Raw genomic sequence first — 18,690 nt, 5'->3', positions numbered from 1 at the left:
TGACATTTTGTGAAATACGCTTACTCGCTTTCCTGCTAAGACATGAGAAGATTGGTACCGCTGTCAGATATGAGAGTGGTGTCGATCTTCTCGTCTAACTCTCTGCAAGAAAGCGAATAAGTGTAATTCCCAAAATATGAAACCGGTCCTTTAAGTAACCATGCTGTCTCCTGCTCCAGTGGCACCAGAGGGCATTGGATATAGCCGAGCAGACGGGCTGCGTGAGGAGCCAGGGTCGAGCCTACGGGAACCTGGGACTGACCTACGAGGCTCTGGGGAAGTACGAGCGGGCCGTGGTCTTCCAGGAGCAGCACCTCAGCGTGGCGGCTCAGACCAACGACCTGATAGCTAAAACTCTGGCCTACGGGAGCCTGGGGAGGACACACCACGCTCTGCAGAACTACGCACAGGCTGTGATGTACCTGCAGGAAGGTAAGAACGCTCAGCAGCATTATCAAGTACCTTTAAACTTGGTTTCACAAACTTAGTTCGGTTTAGGAAAAAACATCATGGTTTGGCTAAAAATGAAACTTAAAGTTGTGAACACGGGACACGAACGGTCAGCTGATTGTAAAGTGAAAGTGAAACTTAATGCACCGGACATGGATGAAATGTGAAGTGGGGGGGATATATTAGGCAGCAAGTGAACATTTTGAACTTTGAACTTTGTGTTGGAAGCAGAAACAATGGGCCAACGTAAGCGTATGTGAGCGACTTTGACGAGGGCCAGATAGTGCTGGCTAGACGACTGGGTCAGAGCATCTCCAGAACTGCAGCTCTTGTGGGATGTTCCCGGTCTGCAGTGGTCAGGAAAGACCAAAAGTGGTCCATGGAAGGAGAACAGGGTCAGACCCGAGGCTCATTGATGCACGTGGGGAGCGAAGGCTGGCCCGTGTTGTCCAGTAGAAGAGCTACTGGAGCTCAAACTGCTGAAACAGTTCATGCTGGTTCCGATAGAAAGGTGTCAGAACACACAGTGAGGAGCAGTTTGTTGCGTATGGAGCTGTGTAGCCGCAGACCGGTCAGGGTGCCCGTGCTGACCCGTGTCCACCGCCAAAAGCACCTACAATGGGCACGTGAGCATCAGAACTGGACCACGGAGCGATGGAAGAAGGTGGCCCGGTGTGATGAATCACATTTTCTTTTACATCATGTGGATGGCAACGAGTTGAAGGTGTTGACTCGGCCTCCAAATTCTCCAGATCTCGATCCGATCTATGGGATGTGCCGGACAAACAAGTCCGATCCACGGAGGCCCCACCTCGCAGCTTCCAGGACTTAAAGGATCTGCTACTGACGGCTTGGTGCCAGATACCACAGCAGACCTTCAGAGGTCTAGTGGAGTCCATGCCTCGACGGGTCAGGGCTGTTTTGGCGGCAAAAGGGGGACCTACTCAATATTAGGCAGGTGGTCATAATGTTATGGCTGATCGGTGTATGGTGTATTTAGCAGTGACAAGAATGTCCTGAATGCACCTTTAAACAATAAACAGTTATGTAACAGACTGTACTCCCACCTGAATCCAGACGCAGCTTGTGTCTGATCGGATCTTTTGATTCCAGCATTTCTACAACAAGTCTGTTTCTGACACGAATCAACAAACTCTCCACTTGTGATGAAAAGCGAGTGAAAAAGTTAGTCACAGTTTTACCTTCCCCCTACAGACACACAGACTCCTAGCACAGACTTTCATCTACATGTTTGTATATCTTATTTAAAGTCAGTTAAGGACGGAGAGCGTTGTGAGTTTCTGAGCCCATCAGAAGGCTAATAGAGGATCGGGTGTTTACCCTCCTTCAGGCAGCTTGTTGTCAATAATCCTGTTGGATTCAACCTCTCCTCTAACGAGACTACTCTTTGAAACCCAGACACACACTCTCATGTCTCTAGTTTTAATATTAATCTCTTTTTTACACTTAAACATGAGACAAAGCACAAACATGTAACGGCTGTTTGGGTTCATTTATGAACTCCTTCAGGCTCCACCAGGCCTGTAAGACTCAGTCACGGCTTGTCACCAAACTCACACATCCTCCGGATTTTAATTGATCATTAACTCATCGAGCAGTGAGGATCTCAGAGGCTCAGTCAGAGTTGAGGTGAGGACGGAGCTGGAGAAACATTCGTGCCTCCAATTAACCTCCTCAACCGATGGAGAGAAAACGCAGATCCAGAACATCACAGAGCCAGACAGACAGGCAGAGACGTGTAAATCAAAACGGGATGTTTGATGGGATTCAGCTCAATCTAGAGACTCTAATGAGAACTAATTACAACCCGCCACGAGTGTCTGCGTCTGCCCGGCACAGCGGGGGAGACGAAACATATCAGAGACAAACTGCAGAGCAGAGAGAAGATCTCTGAGTTTGAGTCAGCGGGATAAAAAGGGCAGAGGCAGAGGAAGACAAAAGGAACAATGAGAGAGAAAGAATGGCAAATGGGAGCGCCCAGGGCTCCAGTTCAACGCTTCAATACAGCAACAGTTGTCAGAGAGATGATCTCAGATCAGCCTGTAACGTCTGATCTCCTCCTCATCCTCTCCTCTTCCTCATCCTCATCCTCTCCTCTCCTCTGCTCTCCTCTCCTCTTCCTCTCCTCCTCAGGTCTTCGTCTGGCAGAGCAGTTGGGTCGGAGAGAAGATGAAGCAAGGATCCGTCATCGTCTCGGTCTGTCTCTGTGGGCCGGAGGAAACCTGGAGGAGGCACAACACCAGGTGTGTGTGTGTGTGTGTGTGTGTGTGTGTGTGTGTGTGTGTGTGTGTGTGTGTGTGCGTGCGCGTGCGTGTGCGTGTGTGTGTGCATTCACTGCTGCATATCTATAGTAGTTTTCTACAGTACTTTCTTCAGAACCAGCAGTGGAAGAAGTACTCAGATCTGCTCCCGTTAGAGGTTGCCACAGCGGATCATTGATCCGCACATTGATTTGGAATAGGTTTTATGCCGGATGCCCTTCCTGACGCAACCATCCTAGGGGGGATACATGTTTTGGAAACCGTAGAACCCGGAGGAAACCCACACGAACACGGGGAGAACATGCAAACTCCACACAGAAACCCAGGAACCGGGACCTTCTTGCTGTTAGGCAAAAGCACTAACCACGGCGCCACCTTGACACCCATCCTCATTTAAGTAAAAGTAACAATACTGTAGTGTAGAAATACTCTGTTACAAGTAAAGTTCCTGCTTTACTTGAGTAAAAGTACATTACCAGCTAAATTTACTTAATGTAACAGTACTCACTGAGGAAAATGGCCCCTTTCAGAGTGTTAAATTGGAGCTTCCGGTCCCGAAAGATGATATATTTTATGACTAGAACAACTTGACACGCAGTGCGGAGCTTCAAATGAATCTCCAGGTTCCCAGCTTTCAGATGATGTACACCACTTCTATGTGACATCTACTGCTGACCTGCTATCTCCCCCTAAAGACCCCCTGGACCCGACCCCTCTAATAAAAGAGGGCGGAATGGAAAGGGGTTAATTCAGTTCCCAGTTTGATGGAGAGAAGAGAAGCAGAACATCCCAGTTCATCAGATAGTTGTGTATTAGCAGTGCCCCCCAGTGGTTAGTGATGTAACAGCAGTATGCTCTCTCAGGTTTGAGGTGTGCTTTAAAATAATGTGTTTCATATATACAGACAGGTGACATATATAGGTGTATATTCAGAGAACTGTGTGATTTTGTACAGTATGACCATCAGTGTGATGTGTGTTTGTTTGTTGTGTGTTTTAGTTGTACAGAGCGTCCGTGTTATTTGAGATGATTCGTCATGAGACGCAGCACAGTACGGACTACAAGCTCTCTCTGTTTGATCTGCAAACCAGCTCGTACCAGGCTCTCCAGAGAGTCCTCGTCAGCCTCGGTGAGCTAACCGTCCTCTCCTCTTGTGCTCATATTGTGTTAGCGTGAATCACTGAGCCTCGAGGTGTTCTCACCTTTCCTCTCTCATGTTCACACCCCCCCGTCTCTCTCTCGCTGCCTGTTAGCGATGCACAAATTATCACCTGACGTCTGAGTGCTAATTCAGACCTTCTGCTCTCCTCACTATTCATCTCTCTCTGTGTCGTCTCTCGTCTCAGGCCGGCACGACGAGGCGCTGGCCATAGCGGAGCGAGGGCGGACGCGAGCCTTCGCCGACCTCCTGGTTGAACGGCAGAAAGGCAGTCAGCAGGCGGCGACCTCTGACCCTTACATCCCGGTCACCGTGGAGCACATCCTGGAGACGGTCAACGGTCAGAGGGCCGTGGTCCTCTACTACTCTCTGGCTGGAGGCTTCCTGTACAGCTGGCTGATAGCTCCAGGGACAGGTACACACACTTAAACACACTTAAACACACTTAAACACACCTCACAGTCTTAAACTTAATTGTAATAATTCATATTTCAGGACTTTTCCTATAGTGCCACCATCAGGACAAAACTTGCATTTGCTTCCAGTTATCCTCCGACGTGAGTGTCTGAGTGAAAAGGGTTGAATCTCGATCATCTGGACATGATTTCAGATTCCTCCTGCCGTCGTTTTTTACATTATAAAACTGTAGATTGTGACTAAGTCCAGTGAGAAAGTCTGCAGAGCTGCAGGCTGGGAAAAAAACTGGAAGCTATTATTTTTATTATTTGGTTGTCAGCAAGAAAATCCCCCGACACAATGCAGTAACACCGAATAATAATAACAATCTGCATATATAATGACACCAGTCTGTTGTTCATCATCTAGAACCATCATCCACCAAATATTCTGGTTTCAGTTCCACTCCTCCGTCTTTAACTTAAGTCCATTTTCACTGATCTGGCATCAGCTTTGTCCTTGATGACAGTTATTATTTCAAAATGCTCAGCTGACACAGGTACCCTGAAAAAAATCATGTTCTTCTGTGTCCTCCGGTGCTCCTATTGGCATCTGCAAGATTTCACAGACTGGAGGAAAACAAGCAGTAAGAGCTGATCTGAGATCTGCTGTCCATCTGCCGTCTATGAGAGCCGGCTGTCAATCACTCTGAACTCCGACCAAACGGTCAGACTAGGCAGCGCTTATCAAATATGAATCAATATTCTGTTACGTTAATGCCTATTTCTCTCCTCACATGTTCTCAGAATCATCTTGTAGTGCACGGTTTAGCTGTAAAATGAGAAAGTTTGTGACGCCGCCGCCATAGTGAAATCTGGTGAAGGAACGCCAAGTTCTGGTCACATGACCGGAGCACAGCCAATAGGAACGCTCTCTCAATGAAATGACCTGTGATTGGTCAAAGTCTCCCGTCACGGGTTAGATGTTCTAAAGCCTGAAAACAGAGCCATGAGGAGGAGCAGAAGTCTAGTTTTCTCTCAGAACACTTGAATTACAATATGCTGAAAGGTTATTATGGAACTTTTTGCCCAATGATGCCAACAATATACTGACTACTGCCACTTTAATGTGATATTATTTCTTAGCGTGATCTCTTAATGCTTCTAAAGTCTGGTTCCAGTAGTCCATTATATGAGCCCAACATATTTAACGTGCTGAATCGGCCGAAAAAAACTCTGACACAGGCAGACTAGAGCCAGCGCAAATAAAGTAGGCCGGTAGCTCAGTGGGTAGAGCGGTCGTCCTTCAACCGTAAGTCCAAATCCTGGTTCCTGCCGCCTGCATGTTGAAGTGTCCTTGAGTGAGACACTTAACCCCAAGTTGCTCCTAAAATACTGAGGATAAAATACTTAAATGCAGAGGTGAAGTACCAGACCAATGTAAATAAAGTTTAAGTTTAAGACGGACGCTCACCGACGAGCCAAACTGACCGTCAGCTTGGTCTGTCAGGGCCTTAAGAGGGGACTCTGGAACTGGACCTAAATCTGATGCGCTGATAGCTGTGACATTTACTGAGTTCACTCATTCTCCTCAGTGGATGAACCCTTTTATTCTGGACTTCCTGTGATCGTTTCCTCTTGCGCCATCCTCAGGCTGAAATGTCGACCATGTGTACACATATCTCACAATCTAACTGTCGTGACAGTTGAGGACATTTGTGCACCGAAGGGATTAACCTTTGGATTTTAAGGCCACTATCAGTGGAACTTCATATTTGTAGCTCCGTCACTTTTGTTTTTGAGGGTTGCAACAAACATTGCAGCTCCTAACATTCACTCTTTACGAGGGCTTTGGACTTTTAGCCTTGTTAATAATTAAGATAGTCCCCTGCATACTGAGTTTGGAGCAATTTTGTATGCAGACTATGTTTTACAGCGATGCAAGACCGGCTTTAAAGTGGATCCTTCCAGTAACACCTCACGTACCACTTTATAGTACACCCTTTATGCAAACACAAATAAACACATATGCATACTAATTGACTCTTCCTGAAATGCTTCAACAGGTATTGTGAAGTTTAACGAGGTGTATCTGGGAGAGTCCGGAGGGGAGGAGTTCCAGGATGGTGGAGGAGGTGGAGGAGGGAGTCCACAGGGAGGAGGAGGAGGAGGAGGAGGAGGAGCAGGAGGAGGTCCTCTGTCTCTGGAGCAATACATCTGCAACGCTAGAGAGGCTCTAGGAGTGGACAGCCATTACAGCAGGTTTCTACTTTTTCTTTACTGACACAGTTGTGAGATGATTCTGTCATTAACAACATAACACACTTAATCCTAATATTCACCAAAACTAAAACACAGATTCAGTCCAACATGGAGTCTTTTCCTCTAGCGCCATCTTCAGGTCAAAATTAAAACTCTTCCATTACTTTGATTTATGACCAAAAACCTGCAAATACCCAAGTACTGGACTTAAGTACACATTTGAGGTACTTTTTTATTTCACTACTTTTATCTGACAAGATTTAGTTACTTTAACGATTTACATTTTAACAATAAAACATATGAGGAGTTTATAAAATATGACGTTTTGTTATAAGTTTATAGAAGTACAGCTGAAACGATTAGTTGATTAATTAATTAATTAATTAATTAATTTGTCGACTGACAATATGCTAGCTATCTAACGGTGTTTATGTCTGTTTACCAACTCAAGTCTTGATAAATGCATAAATACATAAATAAATACACACATTTAAAAATAAATATATAAAATAAAAAAATAATAATTGCAAAATAAATACATTGAAAATTGAATAAAAATAAATACATAAATGAATAAAAGGGAAAATTAAACAGAAAAGTAAATAAGGAAATTAATACAAAGATAAATAAATAAAGAAGCAAATTAAAAGAGACATATAAATGTATGTCACATTTTGTCCATGAATTAATTAATTAATTAATAAATTTTGAATATTATTTTTGCTATATTTAATGACATATTTATTTATTTATCAAGTGATTTATTTATTTATTTATTCATTCATTCATTCATTTATTCCTTTATTCATTTATTCATATATTTTTTATTTTGGCAGGTTCTGTCCTCCATAGATTTGGACTGTTGGTGGACTAAACAAACATTGTGAAGGTGTCACTTTGGGCTCTGGGTTATTCATATTTTCACTATTTTTACAAACCAAACAATCAGTTGATTAATGCAGAAAGTAATCATCAGATGAATCCATAATGAAAATAATCATTAGTAAATAGTTCAAAAAGAGCTCCAGCTCATCCAACTACAGCATTAAAATCCTGATTTTACATTAATGCATCAGTAATAATAATCTAATGATAGAATATATAATAGTAGAACAGTCACAGGGGTCATTTTTATACTTTTAATACTTAAAGTACAGTATATTTTCTTGAATGCAGGACTTTTACTTTGTAACAGAATATTTTCACAGTGTGGTATTAGTACTTTTACTCAAGTAAAGGATCTGAATACTTCCTCCACCACTGCTAATTAGCATATGTTACCATGGTTACACACTAAACTAAGATGGTGAACATGGTAAACATTATAAAAATCATCATAATGAGCATGTCCAGGCTCAGAGAGCAGCTAGCGCGGCCGTAGACTGTGAGTCTTGTTACTGTACGTCGTCACTCATTAAAACACAAAGAGAACAGAACAAACTAAAGAAGACGGAGGAGCCGCACGCTGCATGTCATCCGTCTTCCTCTCCTCCTGCTCTCTGCTGCCATATTGCCTTACACTCAATTATCCCGCCCGCAAACTTGGGGCCGCGGTCGGCACCGCTGGACGACTTTGTAAATCACTACCATGTGTCGTCGTGTCAGCAAATGTTCCCCCACACAAACTGAGTCTCAACTTTCTGTGGAAACCGCTGCAGTGGGCTTCCTGCAGCCAGCAGCCATTCATCGTGTGTGTGTGTGTGTGTGTGTGTTAAAGATGTGGCGAGCCTGGAGCCTCCCTCCGTTTCTATGTGATGATTATGAATCCTGCTCATCCACAGCGTGAGAAGTATTTGCACATACGCGGCATTAAAATGTTTTCCAACCCACCAGTGGAGCTTTACGGCCCTCCAGCATGTAGAAACTGCTCTTTTAACACAAATCAAATCTCTCCGAGCTGCAGCCAGAGGACTCCATAAAACCTAATGGCGTTTGCTAGCTGAGAGCCATCAGTCCAGTACATAAAGCCCGAGAGCTGTGATTAATCGCTGCGAAGAGACTCTCGTCACTCTCTTGTAGAGGCGTCACTGCAGCACGTTAAACATCACACGTTAACTCGCTTTCTGCATCCTGTTGGATCCTCAAAATACAAATGTTTCCTGATGTTTAAAGATGCAATGTGTAACATTCATGCTCCAAACAACTAGGGTGCATCATTTCACCTCTACTTCTGGGTCCATACCATCTAAATTTACAGTCATTAGTTATTTAAAAATAACACTGATATCTTCTAATCTTCCCGTGTGGCGTCGGCATGCAGTTAACATTAGCCATCTGTGTGTTTACTGTGCCACTAACCGGAGGCTGTACGGTCCGTGTGCGTTTTGATAGTTTGTTTATTTGATTATATCTAAAGTGGCAGAAACAAGAAAACGACTTTTGTTTCATCCTCCCCGCCACCAGGAGAATACTTCACCGGGAGGAGAGCGTGCGGTGGCTCCGGATGACGGACCTTGAGTTAGCATAGCTGTAGCAACTCACATTCAGCCAGCGCAAAACCAGAGAGCCGGGAGTCAGATCCCGGGGGAACGCCCGAGTCCACGCCAGATCAGAAAACTTTCTGTTGCTGCCGTTCCACAGGTTCTACCCAGCGCTCCACCCAGCGCTCCACCAGTCCACTGGGACTACTGGTGCTGAAGTTTCTGCTAACTGAAGGTCCATCTCCCGGAGCCCCTACTAATAAATGATAGAGCCGTCAAAGTTAACGCGATAATAAAAAAGCTAGAGTGAAGGTATCATATGAAACTAGAAAACCTGAAGAATCCATCGGTACCAACCATGTCAGACTAGCTTGTCATGAAGGAGGTTAAGTAACGCTCCAAACTTACACTCAATTTTGGCGAGGAAAAACTGTCATGTCCATTTTCAAAGGGGTCCCTTGACCTCTGACCTCCAGATCAGTGAATGTAAATGGGTTCTATGGGTACCCACGAGTCTCCCCTTTACAGACATGCCCAAACATTGTTTTGCGTTGTTAATTGATTTACAATAATAAATATATACATACATTTGAATAAAGCAGCATATTTGCCCACTCCCATGTTGATTAGAGTGTACAGTATACTGTATATATATATATATATATATATGATAATCCCTCTGTGTTGTTGTCTACTTCCCAGAGGTTGCTCCAGCAGTGAGACGGAGAGTGAAGCTGGAGATCTGTTAGAGCAACAGTTTGAGGAGCTGAACAACAAACTGACCTCGGCCACCGACCCCACGGGCTACCTCCGCATGGTGTCCAGAAACAACCTCTTCAACAGGTCACACTTTAGCTTCATGTTTAACATGGTTAACATTATACCTGCTCAACTTTAGCATGTTATCATTCAGCTCAAAGCATTAATTATGTGTATCTGTATCTGTGTGTTTAACAGAAGCTGTCAGAGCATGACGAGTCTCTACAGCGCCACGGTGTCTCCAGCGAAGGACAGCTTATCATCTCCTCCTTACCGGCCCAGTAACATCAGCAAACCTCCTCTACGGGCCCTTTATGACCTGCTCATAGCACCGATGGAAGGGGTGGGTGTGTGTGTGTGTGTGTGTGTGTGTATGTGCGTGTGTGTGTGTGTGTGTGTGTGTGTGTGTGTGTGTGTGTGTGTGTGTGTGTGTGTGTGTGTGTGTGTGTGTGTGTGTGTGTGCGTGTGTGTGTGGGTGGGTGGGTGTTTGTTCATACATCATATCTTCTATATTTGTATACCTTTTATTAAACTGGATCTGTGTGTGTTGTTTGGTCTCCAGGGCCTGATGCACAGCAGTGGACCGGTGGGCCGACACAGACAGCTGGTGTTGGTGCTGGAGGGAGAATTGTACCTGATCCCATTCGCCTTGCTCAAAGGCAGCTCCTCTAACGAGTATCTCTATGAGAGGTTCAGCCTCATTTCTGTTCCGTCTTTAGGCAGCCTGGGAGCCACAAGCAAGGTAAACAAATCATATCTTTATCTTAAACGCTGTGTTGGCCCCTTTAGATTTTAATATACTCTGTGTTTATTGATGTATTTTTGTTGAATTCTCCTTATAATATTCTACATGTTGCTGTTGTATGTTTGTAGTCTTGTATGAATTTATCAGTGCTGGAGGAAGTATTCAGATCCTTTACTTCGGTAAAAGTACCACAATGTAAATATACAAGCAAAAATACTGCATTCAAAATGTACTTAAAGTATTAAAAGTATAAAAATGTACCCTGTTCTACTATTATATATGCTATCATTAGATTATTATTTTTCATGCATTAAAGGGACTATTTGTAACTTTCAGAATCGCTTGTTAACAGCGACACCTGTGCCTTGAAATCAACGAAAGTCAGCGTCGAGCTTGCGCTTGCTCGCTCTAAATAGACATGAACGAGCGTCGTTCAAAACAGTGAGGCGACACACGTCAGCTAAAACCACAATATCACTCTATATTTCAGCTGCTTGGCAGTAATGTTAGCTGACCAGACAAAGGTCTCTCCATGAACATGATTAAGACCGGATCCTAGTGTTGGCTTTTGCGCTGAGGCAGCGGGGCTCCTCAACGAGTTATGTTATCGCCTCCCGACCGCAGCAGGCAGCCGAAGACACCGGCACCCGGTCGGTAAGGAGACGATAACGTAACTCGTTGAGGAGCCCCGTCACTTCCCAAGACACGGGAAACCTCTGTTGGTCTGGAGGAGCTGCAGTATTTATTTCTGCACAAACGTCCACTGAACATTCACTAGATATTCTCAGAGCTAAACTAACTCTTCTGCAGTGTGGAGTGAGCGCGCGTTCACGTCTAGAGGTGGAGCGAGTACGCGAGAACGCGCGTGCTGTCTGAGTGAAGGCAAGCAGGCAGAGGAGATGAGGCAGCGGCCACACGCGAGCGCGCATATGCGAACGCGCATGTGTCCCGACCCGCTACATTTATACGCTGAGAAAGTTACAAACAGTCCCTTTAAAGGAAAAGCAGCAAATCTTCAAATTTTTTCATGAAAAATAACTTTAACAATTATTAAATTGTTGACAATTAATTTTCTGTCGATTGATTAATCAGCTAATTGTTTCAGGTGTATATTTTCATATGTTTTGTGTGCAAAAATATAAATGAAGTTAGTAAGTAACTAAAGCTGTCAAATAAAGTAAAAAGTACAATATTTCCCTCTCTATCTGAAAAGTAGTGGAGTAGAAGTAGAAAGTGGCATGAGATTAAAATACTCAAGTTAAGAACAAATACCTCAAATGTGTACTTATACAGTACTTGAGTAACTAAGTACTTAGTTCTGTTCATTCCACCACTGGAGTTTATGTTTAAGTTATTGTAACGGTGATATGATATATGGTATTTTTATTGTTTTTGGCTCCTTAAACTGTAGGAAATCTCTCCGAAATGTAAACTCATATCTGCTGACCTGTGTTCAACCCACAGCCACATCCTCGCCGCGGCGGTCCCTTACTTTGCTCAGATGGCGGCTCAGTGGCGGCGGTCGTTGGGGCTCCTCGCCTGCCCCCCTCCGTGATGGACCGCTGGCTGTGGGGCCCGTTACCTTCAGCCCAGGATGAAGCTCTGTGGCTGGGGGAACAGATGGGATGTCACCCCCTGACTGGAGCCAACGCCACCAAGGAGCGCGTGCTCGCCGCTCTGAGTCAGGCAGAGTGCGTCCACTTTGCCACTCACGTATCCTGGAAGCTCGCCGCTTTGGTGCTCGCCCCCAGCCAGGAGCACGCTGGGTTAGAGGGGGCCGGCGGGCGACCCAGGGAGAAGTCACCGTGTGGGGGGTCGACCTCGGGGGACACCGCTGGTCAGGACAGAAGGATCAGGGGTTCGTTTGCAAAGAGCCCGGAGAGACTGCGAGGAGCGGAGGAAACGAGCGAAGACGGCGAGAGCATGTGTGACATGGAGAGTGTGTGTGACAGTCCGCCGCTTCATGACTTCCTCCTCACTGCTGCTGATATACTGGACCTGTGTTTAACCGTCAAACTGGTGGTTCTGAGGTAAACAACTGTTACTCAGATTTAACGTTTCACCTGCTAGGTTCCACCTGACCTCTGACCTCCCGTCCCCTTCAGGTTGTACCCGGAGTCCAGCAGCAGGGTGACGGCCGACGGCGCGGTGGGTCTGACCCGGGCCTTCCTGGCCGCGGGGGTCCAGTGTGTGTGCATCTCCCTGTGGCCCGTACCGATAGCTGCCTCCAAAATCTTCACACACACCTTCTACACCGCCTTGCTCAACGGGACCAAAGCCAGCGCCGCTCTGACGGAGGCCATGAAGAGTCTGCAGAGCAGCAAACACTTCTCACACCCGTCCAACTGGGCCGGTGAGCAAAACACCAACACACATGAACACCAAGCACAAATCTGCCAGCTGTGATTAATGACCATAACAGAACTCCCACTCATGTTTGTATGTGAGGAATTACTGCATGTAAACGGCCTGAAATATAGCAGAGATTATAAAAGGATAGTCGATTATGATGATTTCTTTCCTATGAATTTCAGTCTGTTCTCCTACATCGTACGTAGCTATACCTACGAAAAGTAATGCACTGAAATGTGTCCCACAAAACCAGTTCCTTTTTAATCCACGTAATCGTGAGATCTTTTTTTTCGGACATTTTTTTCGGAACATTTTTTCAGACTTTTTTTAGATCTTTTTTTTCGGACATTTTTTTCGGAACATTTTTTCAGACTTTTTTTTCAGACTTTTTTCAGATCTTTTTTTTCAGACTTTTTTTTCAGACTTTTTTTCAGACTTTTTTCAGATTGTTTTTTACGGAATTTTTTTTAGATCTTTTTTCAGACATTTTTCAGATCTTTTTTTCAGATCTTTTTTTTCGGACATTTTTTCAGATCTTTTTTTACGGAAATTTTTTTAGATCTTTTTTTTAAGACATTTTCAGATCTTTTTTTCAGATCTTTTTTTTTGGACATTTTTTCAGACTTTTTTTTCAGACATTTTTCCGATCTTTTTTTTCAGACTTTTTTTTCGGACATTTTTTCAGACATTTTTCAGATCTTTTTTTTCAGACTTTTTTCAGATCTTTTTTTATCAGTTGCTGTAAGCCTCGTAGATGGCGGTCAGAAACCGCAAAGCAACACTTTCTGACACGTTGTAAAACAGGCAAGAAAACCACTTAGTTAAGTTTAGGGGAAAAGATCATGTTTTGGCTTAAAATAACTACGTCCCCTCCACCCCAGTGGTCGCTATAGCTCGCTGTTGTTTTCTTTTATTCAATGGAATGGTTAAGGGGTTAATATCTGTTTGTGTGTGTGTGTGTTTTCCTTCAGGCTACATGCTGGTTGGCTGTGATGTGAAGCTGAACAGCCCCATGTCGCTGGTCGGCCAGGCCCTGGCAGAGATCCTCCAGTACCCAGAGAGGGCCAGAGACGCCCTCCGAGTGCTGCTCCACCTGGTGAGACTCCGTCACACTGATCAGGATATTAACACAGTCACACTGTTTACACTGTTTACACCACACTGCAGCCATCGGGATTAATTTAACACCTCAGAGCCAAATGAGCTCTGTGAGTGGACAGCCAGCTCTCCACCAACACCTGTTATAACACCACAGGTAGAATGTGACTGAAGTACACATTTGAAGAACTTGTACTTTACTCTACTTTTTACTTCACTATATTTATCTGACACTTTTAGTGACTTTACAAATTAAGATTTTTGCATGAACAAACATATGAAGAGTTTATAAAATATGATGTTTAGTAATAAATTAACAAAATATACAGGTAGAACTGAAATGATTAGTTGATTGATAGTAAATTGATTGCCAACTATTCTGATAATTGTTTAAATATTCGTCATATAAAAACATTTCATGGTTCCAGCTTTTCCTTTTTAATTGTTTTAATCATTTTTTTTAACTGTATTTAATTATTTTTTATCTTTTAGTTATATCGTACTATACATACAAACCCCAACACACATACTGTATGTACAGACAAGGAATAACAACAATAACGTAAAATATCCTAATAAAATAAATAAATAAAAATAGATAAGGAAGATAGATTTTAAAATTTATTATAAATAAATAAATACAAATTTAAATAAAAATAATAAATAAATAAAAATATATTATAAATAAATAATATATTTTTATTGTTTTTAAATAAAAAAAATCCCTAATATATGTCCTTATATATAAAACTGGATCAAAAATAATTAATCGAATCGATTACTCAAGTAAAAAAAAACAACTCAACTTTTATATTAATGCATGAGTAATAATAATCTAGTGATATTATATATAATAGTACAACAGTCACAGTTTTAACTACATTTTCCTGATTATACTTAGATACTTTTACTGAAGGAACAGTTTCAATTCTATTGGATTATTTTCACAGCGTGGTTTTAGTACTTTTACTGAAGTAAAGGATCTGAATACTTCCTCCAACACTTGTTAATACTTATTAAGACTTTTAGGGTGATTGCAAACACAGTTTTGCATCATTTCTGATTTTAAAGATCAAAAAGTTTATACTGTATATGAATATGTTTCCATACTATAGTGAGGTCATGTCCATCACTACGTTTCATCCCCTCCCCCAGTTTCATGATCCACAGTCACCAGAAAATGCTTTTCTCAGCACGTTGTCTTCCCTCAGTCCTCCTGCTGCTTCTGCTTCATCCCTTTCCCGCCATCTACTAAAAAAAAGACAATACTTTTATCTTAAATCAATACAAATTCTGTACAGTATCCAGCCGGCTCCATCAATCAGATCTCCATTAGAGCATGCTGCTTACTGATATATCCCCTTTAAACGGCAGCTCAGGGCCACATCAGAGAATCCTACTGCGTTTCAGTCCGTTTATGTTTCTCTAAGAGTCTCTTATTAGCTTCAAATATTTTATATACTATATACTTAGACTATAAACTGTGTTACCTTCATCACAATGATCAAATGTTTTGCGGCTCCAGACAGATTTTGTTTTGCCTAAAATGTCTCTTTTGATAGTAAAGGTTGCTGACCCCTGGACTAAATGCTACACACTGGCCCTTTAACGAAGGTCAAGAGTGAAGACCTAGAATAAAATATTGTAACCTATAAATAACAAGCTATTACAAGCTACTAACTATTTACTATTTCGTTTTTGATGCCATAACAACACACAAGGAAAGGTAACGACTATGACGTGATACCTCATTTTGCTCATAAGGACCAGGACTGTTGATTGATTGATTGATTGACGATGAAATGGATCGGTCGGTTCATGTTGAACACCAGCCAGGAGGCCAGAGTCTGAACTCTCTTTTCTCTCTACAGGTTGAGAAGTCTTTGCAGCGTATTCAGAGCGGCCAGTGTAACCCGATGTACACGTCACAACAGAGCGTAGAGAATAAGGTCAGTGTGTTGCTCTCTCTTTATCTTTAAATGTCAGCCTCTGTGTCTCCTCCTCCACTAACGTCCACGTGTCCTCTCTCTCCTCCGGGGCAGGTCTGCGGGGTGCCCGGGTGGCAGGCCCTCCTGTCTGCGGTGGGTTTCCGGTTGGACTTCTCCGGTAGCGGCGCCGGTCTCCCTGCGGCGGTGTTCTTCCCCACATCGGACCCCGGGGATCGGCTGCAACAGTGCAGCACCACCCTCCAGGCGCTGCTCGGTAGCACAGCTCCTCCATTATTCAAAATGTCTCTTGTGTCAATCACACTGATAGAATAACAACCTGTTGAGTTAGTCGGTTAGTCCCTCCAGGATCCAGACTGTATTTCACCATGTACCTCCAGAATCTGACCACATTACTTAGTTATAAATAATCATTGTAACTATGTGATTAAGATGTGAAATGTCTAATTAACCTCATGTGTCCGTCCTCAGGTCTCACTCCTCCAGCTCTGCAGGCTCTCTGTAAACTGGTCACAGTATCTGAGGCCGGAGAGCAGCTCATTCATAAGGTACTGGCATGTTGTGTAGTAGTGGCGACATTATTCATTCATACCAGTGGCGAAAGAAGAAGTACTCCGTTCCTTTACTTCAGTGAAAATACCAATACAACAACATAAAATACTCCACCACATGTAAAAGGGCTGCATTTGTTATTTAAGTATAAGTACAAAAGTATTATCAGCTAAATGTACTTAAAGTATCAAAAGTAGAAGTACTCATTGTTCTGTAGTTTAGTCCAGTGGTTCCCAACCTAGGAGTCGGAGCCCTCCAAAGGGTCACCAGATAAATCTGAGGGGTCCTGAGATGATTAATGGGAGAGAAGAAGAAGAAACTAAGTTCTGACCCTGTCAGACGGGTTGTTTCACAGAACCATCTGAGAAGCCGTTATTGGAAACTATTTGGAAAACGGCAACTTTCAAAACATACTTGGCAGCTGATTGGATGAACCATCCGTCAATCAAACTAACGAAAGCGAAACTAACCAAAGGCCAACAACATCACCTTCAGTGCCGTTCTTTGCTCTCCTTTCAATAAAGAAATACTCTCAAGTTCTGATAGAACTGATGCTAATGCAACATCTACTCTAACCTCACACACACCTAAACCACACCTGTAGCTGCAGTGGCTCCTGACAGGACACTGATTGGTCTGTGGTCTGGCTTGCCGGTCACAAACGCGTTACTTGAAGCTTGACAAGATGGATTTTTTTAGTGATATTTGACCCTGCGATTCTTGCGTGATCTTGTGACATCGTGATAATTCAGTTGCCGTGCAAGTTTACATTCTTTCGTCATTTGAACGGTTATTTAAATGAACCCATGTGAGGACTCCTAAGAGATCACAAGTTGGGAATCACCGGTTTAATCTTTAACAGTGCACTGTATTTTATAAGATTATCATTTGTTTGTTTTAAATGTAAAATTTTAATCTGAAAAATAACTAATAGCTGTCACTAAATGTAGAGGAACAGCAGGAGAAAGTTACAAAATAGAAATATTAGTACCTTAAAATCATACTTAAAGGAGCAGTGTGTAGGATTTGGGGCACATTTTTGCGTCGACCACCGTACAGTAGTTCTCCGACACGCTTGGCACACAAGAGAAGTTTCAGTTGATTGCAATCTGCATCCTCACCACTAGATGCCACCAGATCCTACACATTGCTCCTTTAATAGGACACACTACCACTCACTTTGCTGTCATTTCTTACATCCAGCTGTTTATCTGTCAGTCAGAGGGACCTACAGTAGTTACCTCATCATCCATGCATGGCTCAGTGTGCAGTGACTCAAACCCAACAGTTACTCAGGAATAAACCACTAAAGTTCTGTTTCCTCTTTCTCTCACACACCACCTCACTAAGGCGGTTAAAAGCATGGTGGGAATGGTAAGTGTTTCATGATGACTCTGAGTTCAAAGACAGTGTTAGAGCGGTCAACGCAGGCACACAAAGATAACAGTACATTATGGTTGATTTGAAAGATGTGGGTGCTACATACATCGATCTTGCTTTAATGAGAAATGTAATGACATGTGCTGCTTTCCTCTCCAAAGCTTCACCAGGTGCTGGTTCAGCTGCAGTCCGGAGATAAAGAACAAGACTTCTCACTGGCTCCCATTCAGGTGTCGATAAGCGTGCAGCTCTGGAGGCTTCCAGGCTGCCACGAGTTCCTGGCTGCGCTCGGTGAGTCCTCAGCAGAATAAAAACCAAGTTTCACTTTTATTTTGAAGTGAAACTAACTGCTAGAAACAGCTCAGACTAGATAACACCACATTTATTTAACTAATTCAACCAGTTTTTCATTTTACGAAATGAGCATCATGCATGAAAGCTTATTGTTACTTGGGATAAAAATGGGTCTCTCTCTGGTGTTGGAGGAAGTACTCAGATCTTTTACTTAAGTAAAAGTAGCAATACTACTCAGTAAAAATAGTCCTGCAAGTAAATGTACAGAAGTATTATCAGCAAACTGTATCCAGAGTAAAAATACTCATATGCAGATTGGTCACTTAAAGAGTTTTATTTATATTTACACAGCAGCTGGTACCCCGTTCTAATCAGGTATACTTTATGAGAGGTTTCTCAGTTATAATAATAATAAGGCTTTAATATTACATCATTTATTTATCCTTAATAGTCATTATCAAGGACCATTTTTGTTTAACCACGTTGAAAAACATCCATTCTTGCTGGTGAACATCCTCCTCTAATATTACTCACTTTTGTCTTTTTAGCTTTTCATCAATAGGACCGCTCCAATCCATCAATTAAAACCTGTACCT

At 43.0% G+C, this 18,690-nt stretch overlaps 1 protein-coding gene across 3 annotated transcripts in view; it reads left to right on the top strand.

The window, feature by feature from the left end:
• The window catches only part of ttc28 (tetratricopeptide repeat domain 28), a 136,837-nt gene that overhangs the window by 114,712 nt on the left and 3,435 nt on the right, over window positions 1-18,690 (top strand). For 2 of the 3 annotated variants that reach the window (XM_037752665.1, XM_037752667.1), the window contains 16 exons: window positions 180-432; window positions 2,605-2,714; window positions 3,732-3,861; window positions 4,079-4,306; window positions 6,353-6,548; window positions 9,671-9,811; window positions 9,926-10,070; window positions 10,290-10,469; window positions 11,937-12,502; window positions 12,578-12,825; window positions 13,796-13,920; window positions 15,794-15,871; window positions 15,965-16,124; window positions 16,340-16,416; window positions 17,771-17,794; window positions 17,962-18,091. In XM_037752665.1, the coding sequence (XP_037608593.1) occupies window positions 180-432; window positions 2,605-2,714; window positions 3,732-3,861; window positions 4,079-4,306; window positions 6,353-6,548; window positions 9,671-9,811; window positions 9,926-10,070; window positions 10,290-10,469; window positions 11,937-12,502; window positions 12,578-12,825; window positions 13,796-13,920; window positions 15,794-15,871; window positions 15,965-16,124; window positions 16,340-16,416; window positions 17,771-17,794; window positions 17,962-18,091 (2,791 nt within the window). The remainder of the gene's footprint in view (window positions 1-179; window positions 433-2,604; window positions 2,715-3,731; window positions 3,862-4,078; window positions 4,307-6,352; window positions 6,549-9,670; window positions 9,812-9,925; window positions 10,071-10,289; window positions 10,470-11,936; window positions 12,503-12,577; window positions 12,826-13,795; window positions 13,921-15,793; window positions 15,872-15,964; window positions 16,125-16,339; window positions 16,417-17,770; window positions 17,795-17,961; window positions 18,092-18,690) is intronic. The other variant, XM_037752666.1, reaches the window with a different exon arrangement.

Source organism: Sebastes umbrosus, chromosome 19, assembly GCF_015220745.1.
Source record: "Sebastes umbrosus isolate fSebUmb1 chromosome 19, fSebUmb1.pri, whole genome shotgun sequence".
In the NCBI taxonomy this organism is placed as follows: Eukaryota; Metazoa; Chordata; class Actinopteri; order Perciformes; family Sebastidae; genus Sebastes; species Sebastes umbrosus.
Note: the sequence above shows the minus strand (reverse complement) of the source record. Positions and strands in the feature narration are given on the sequence as shown.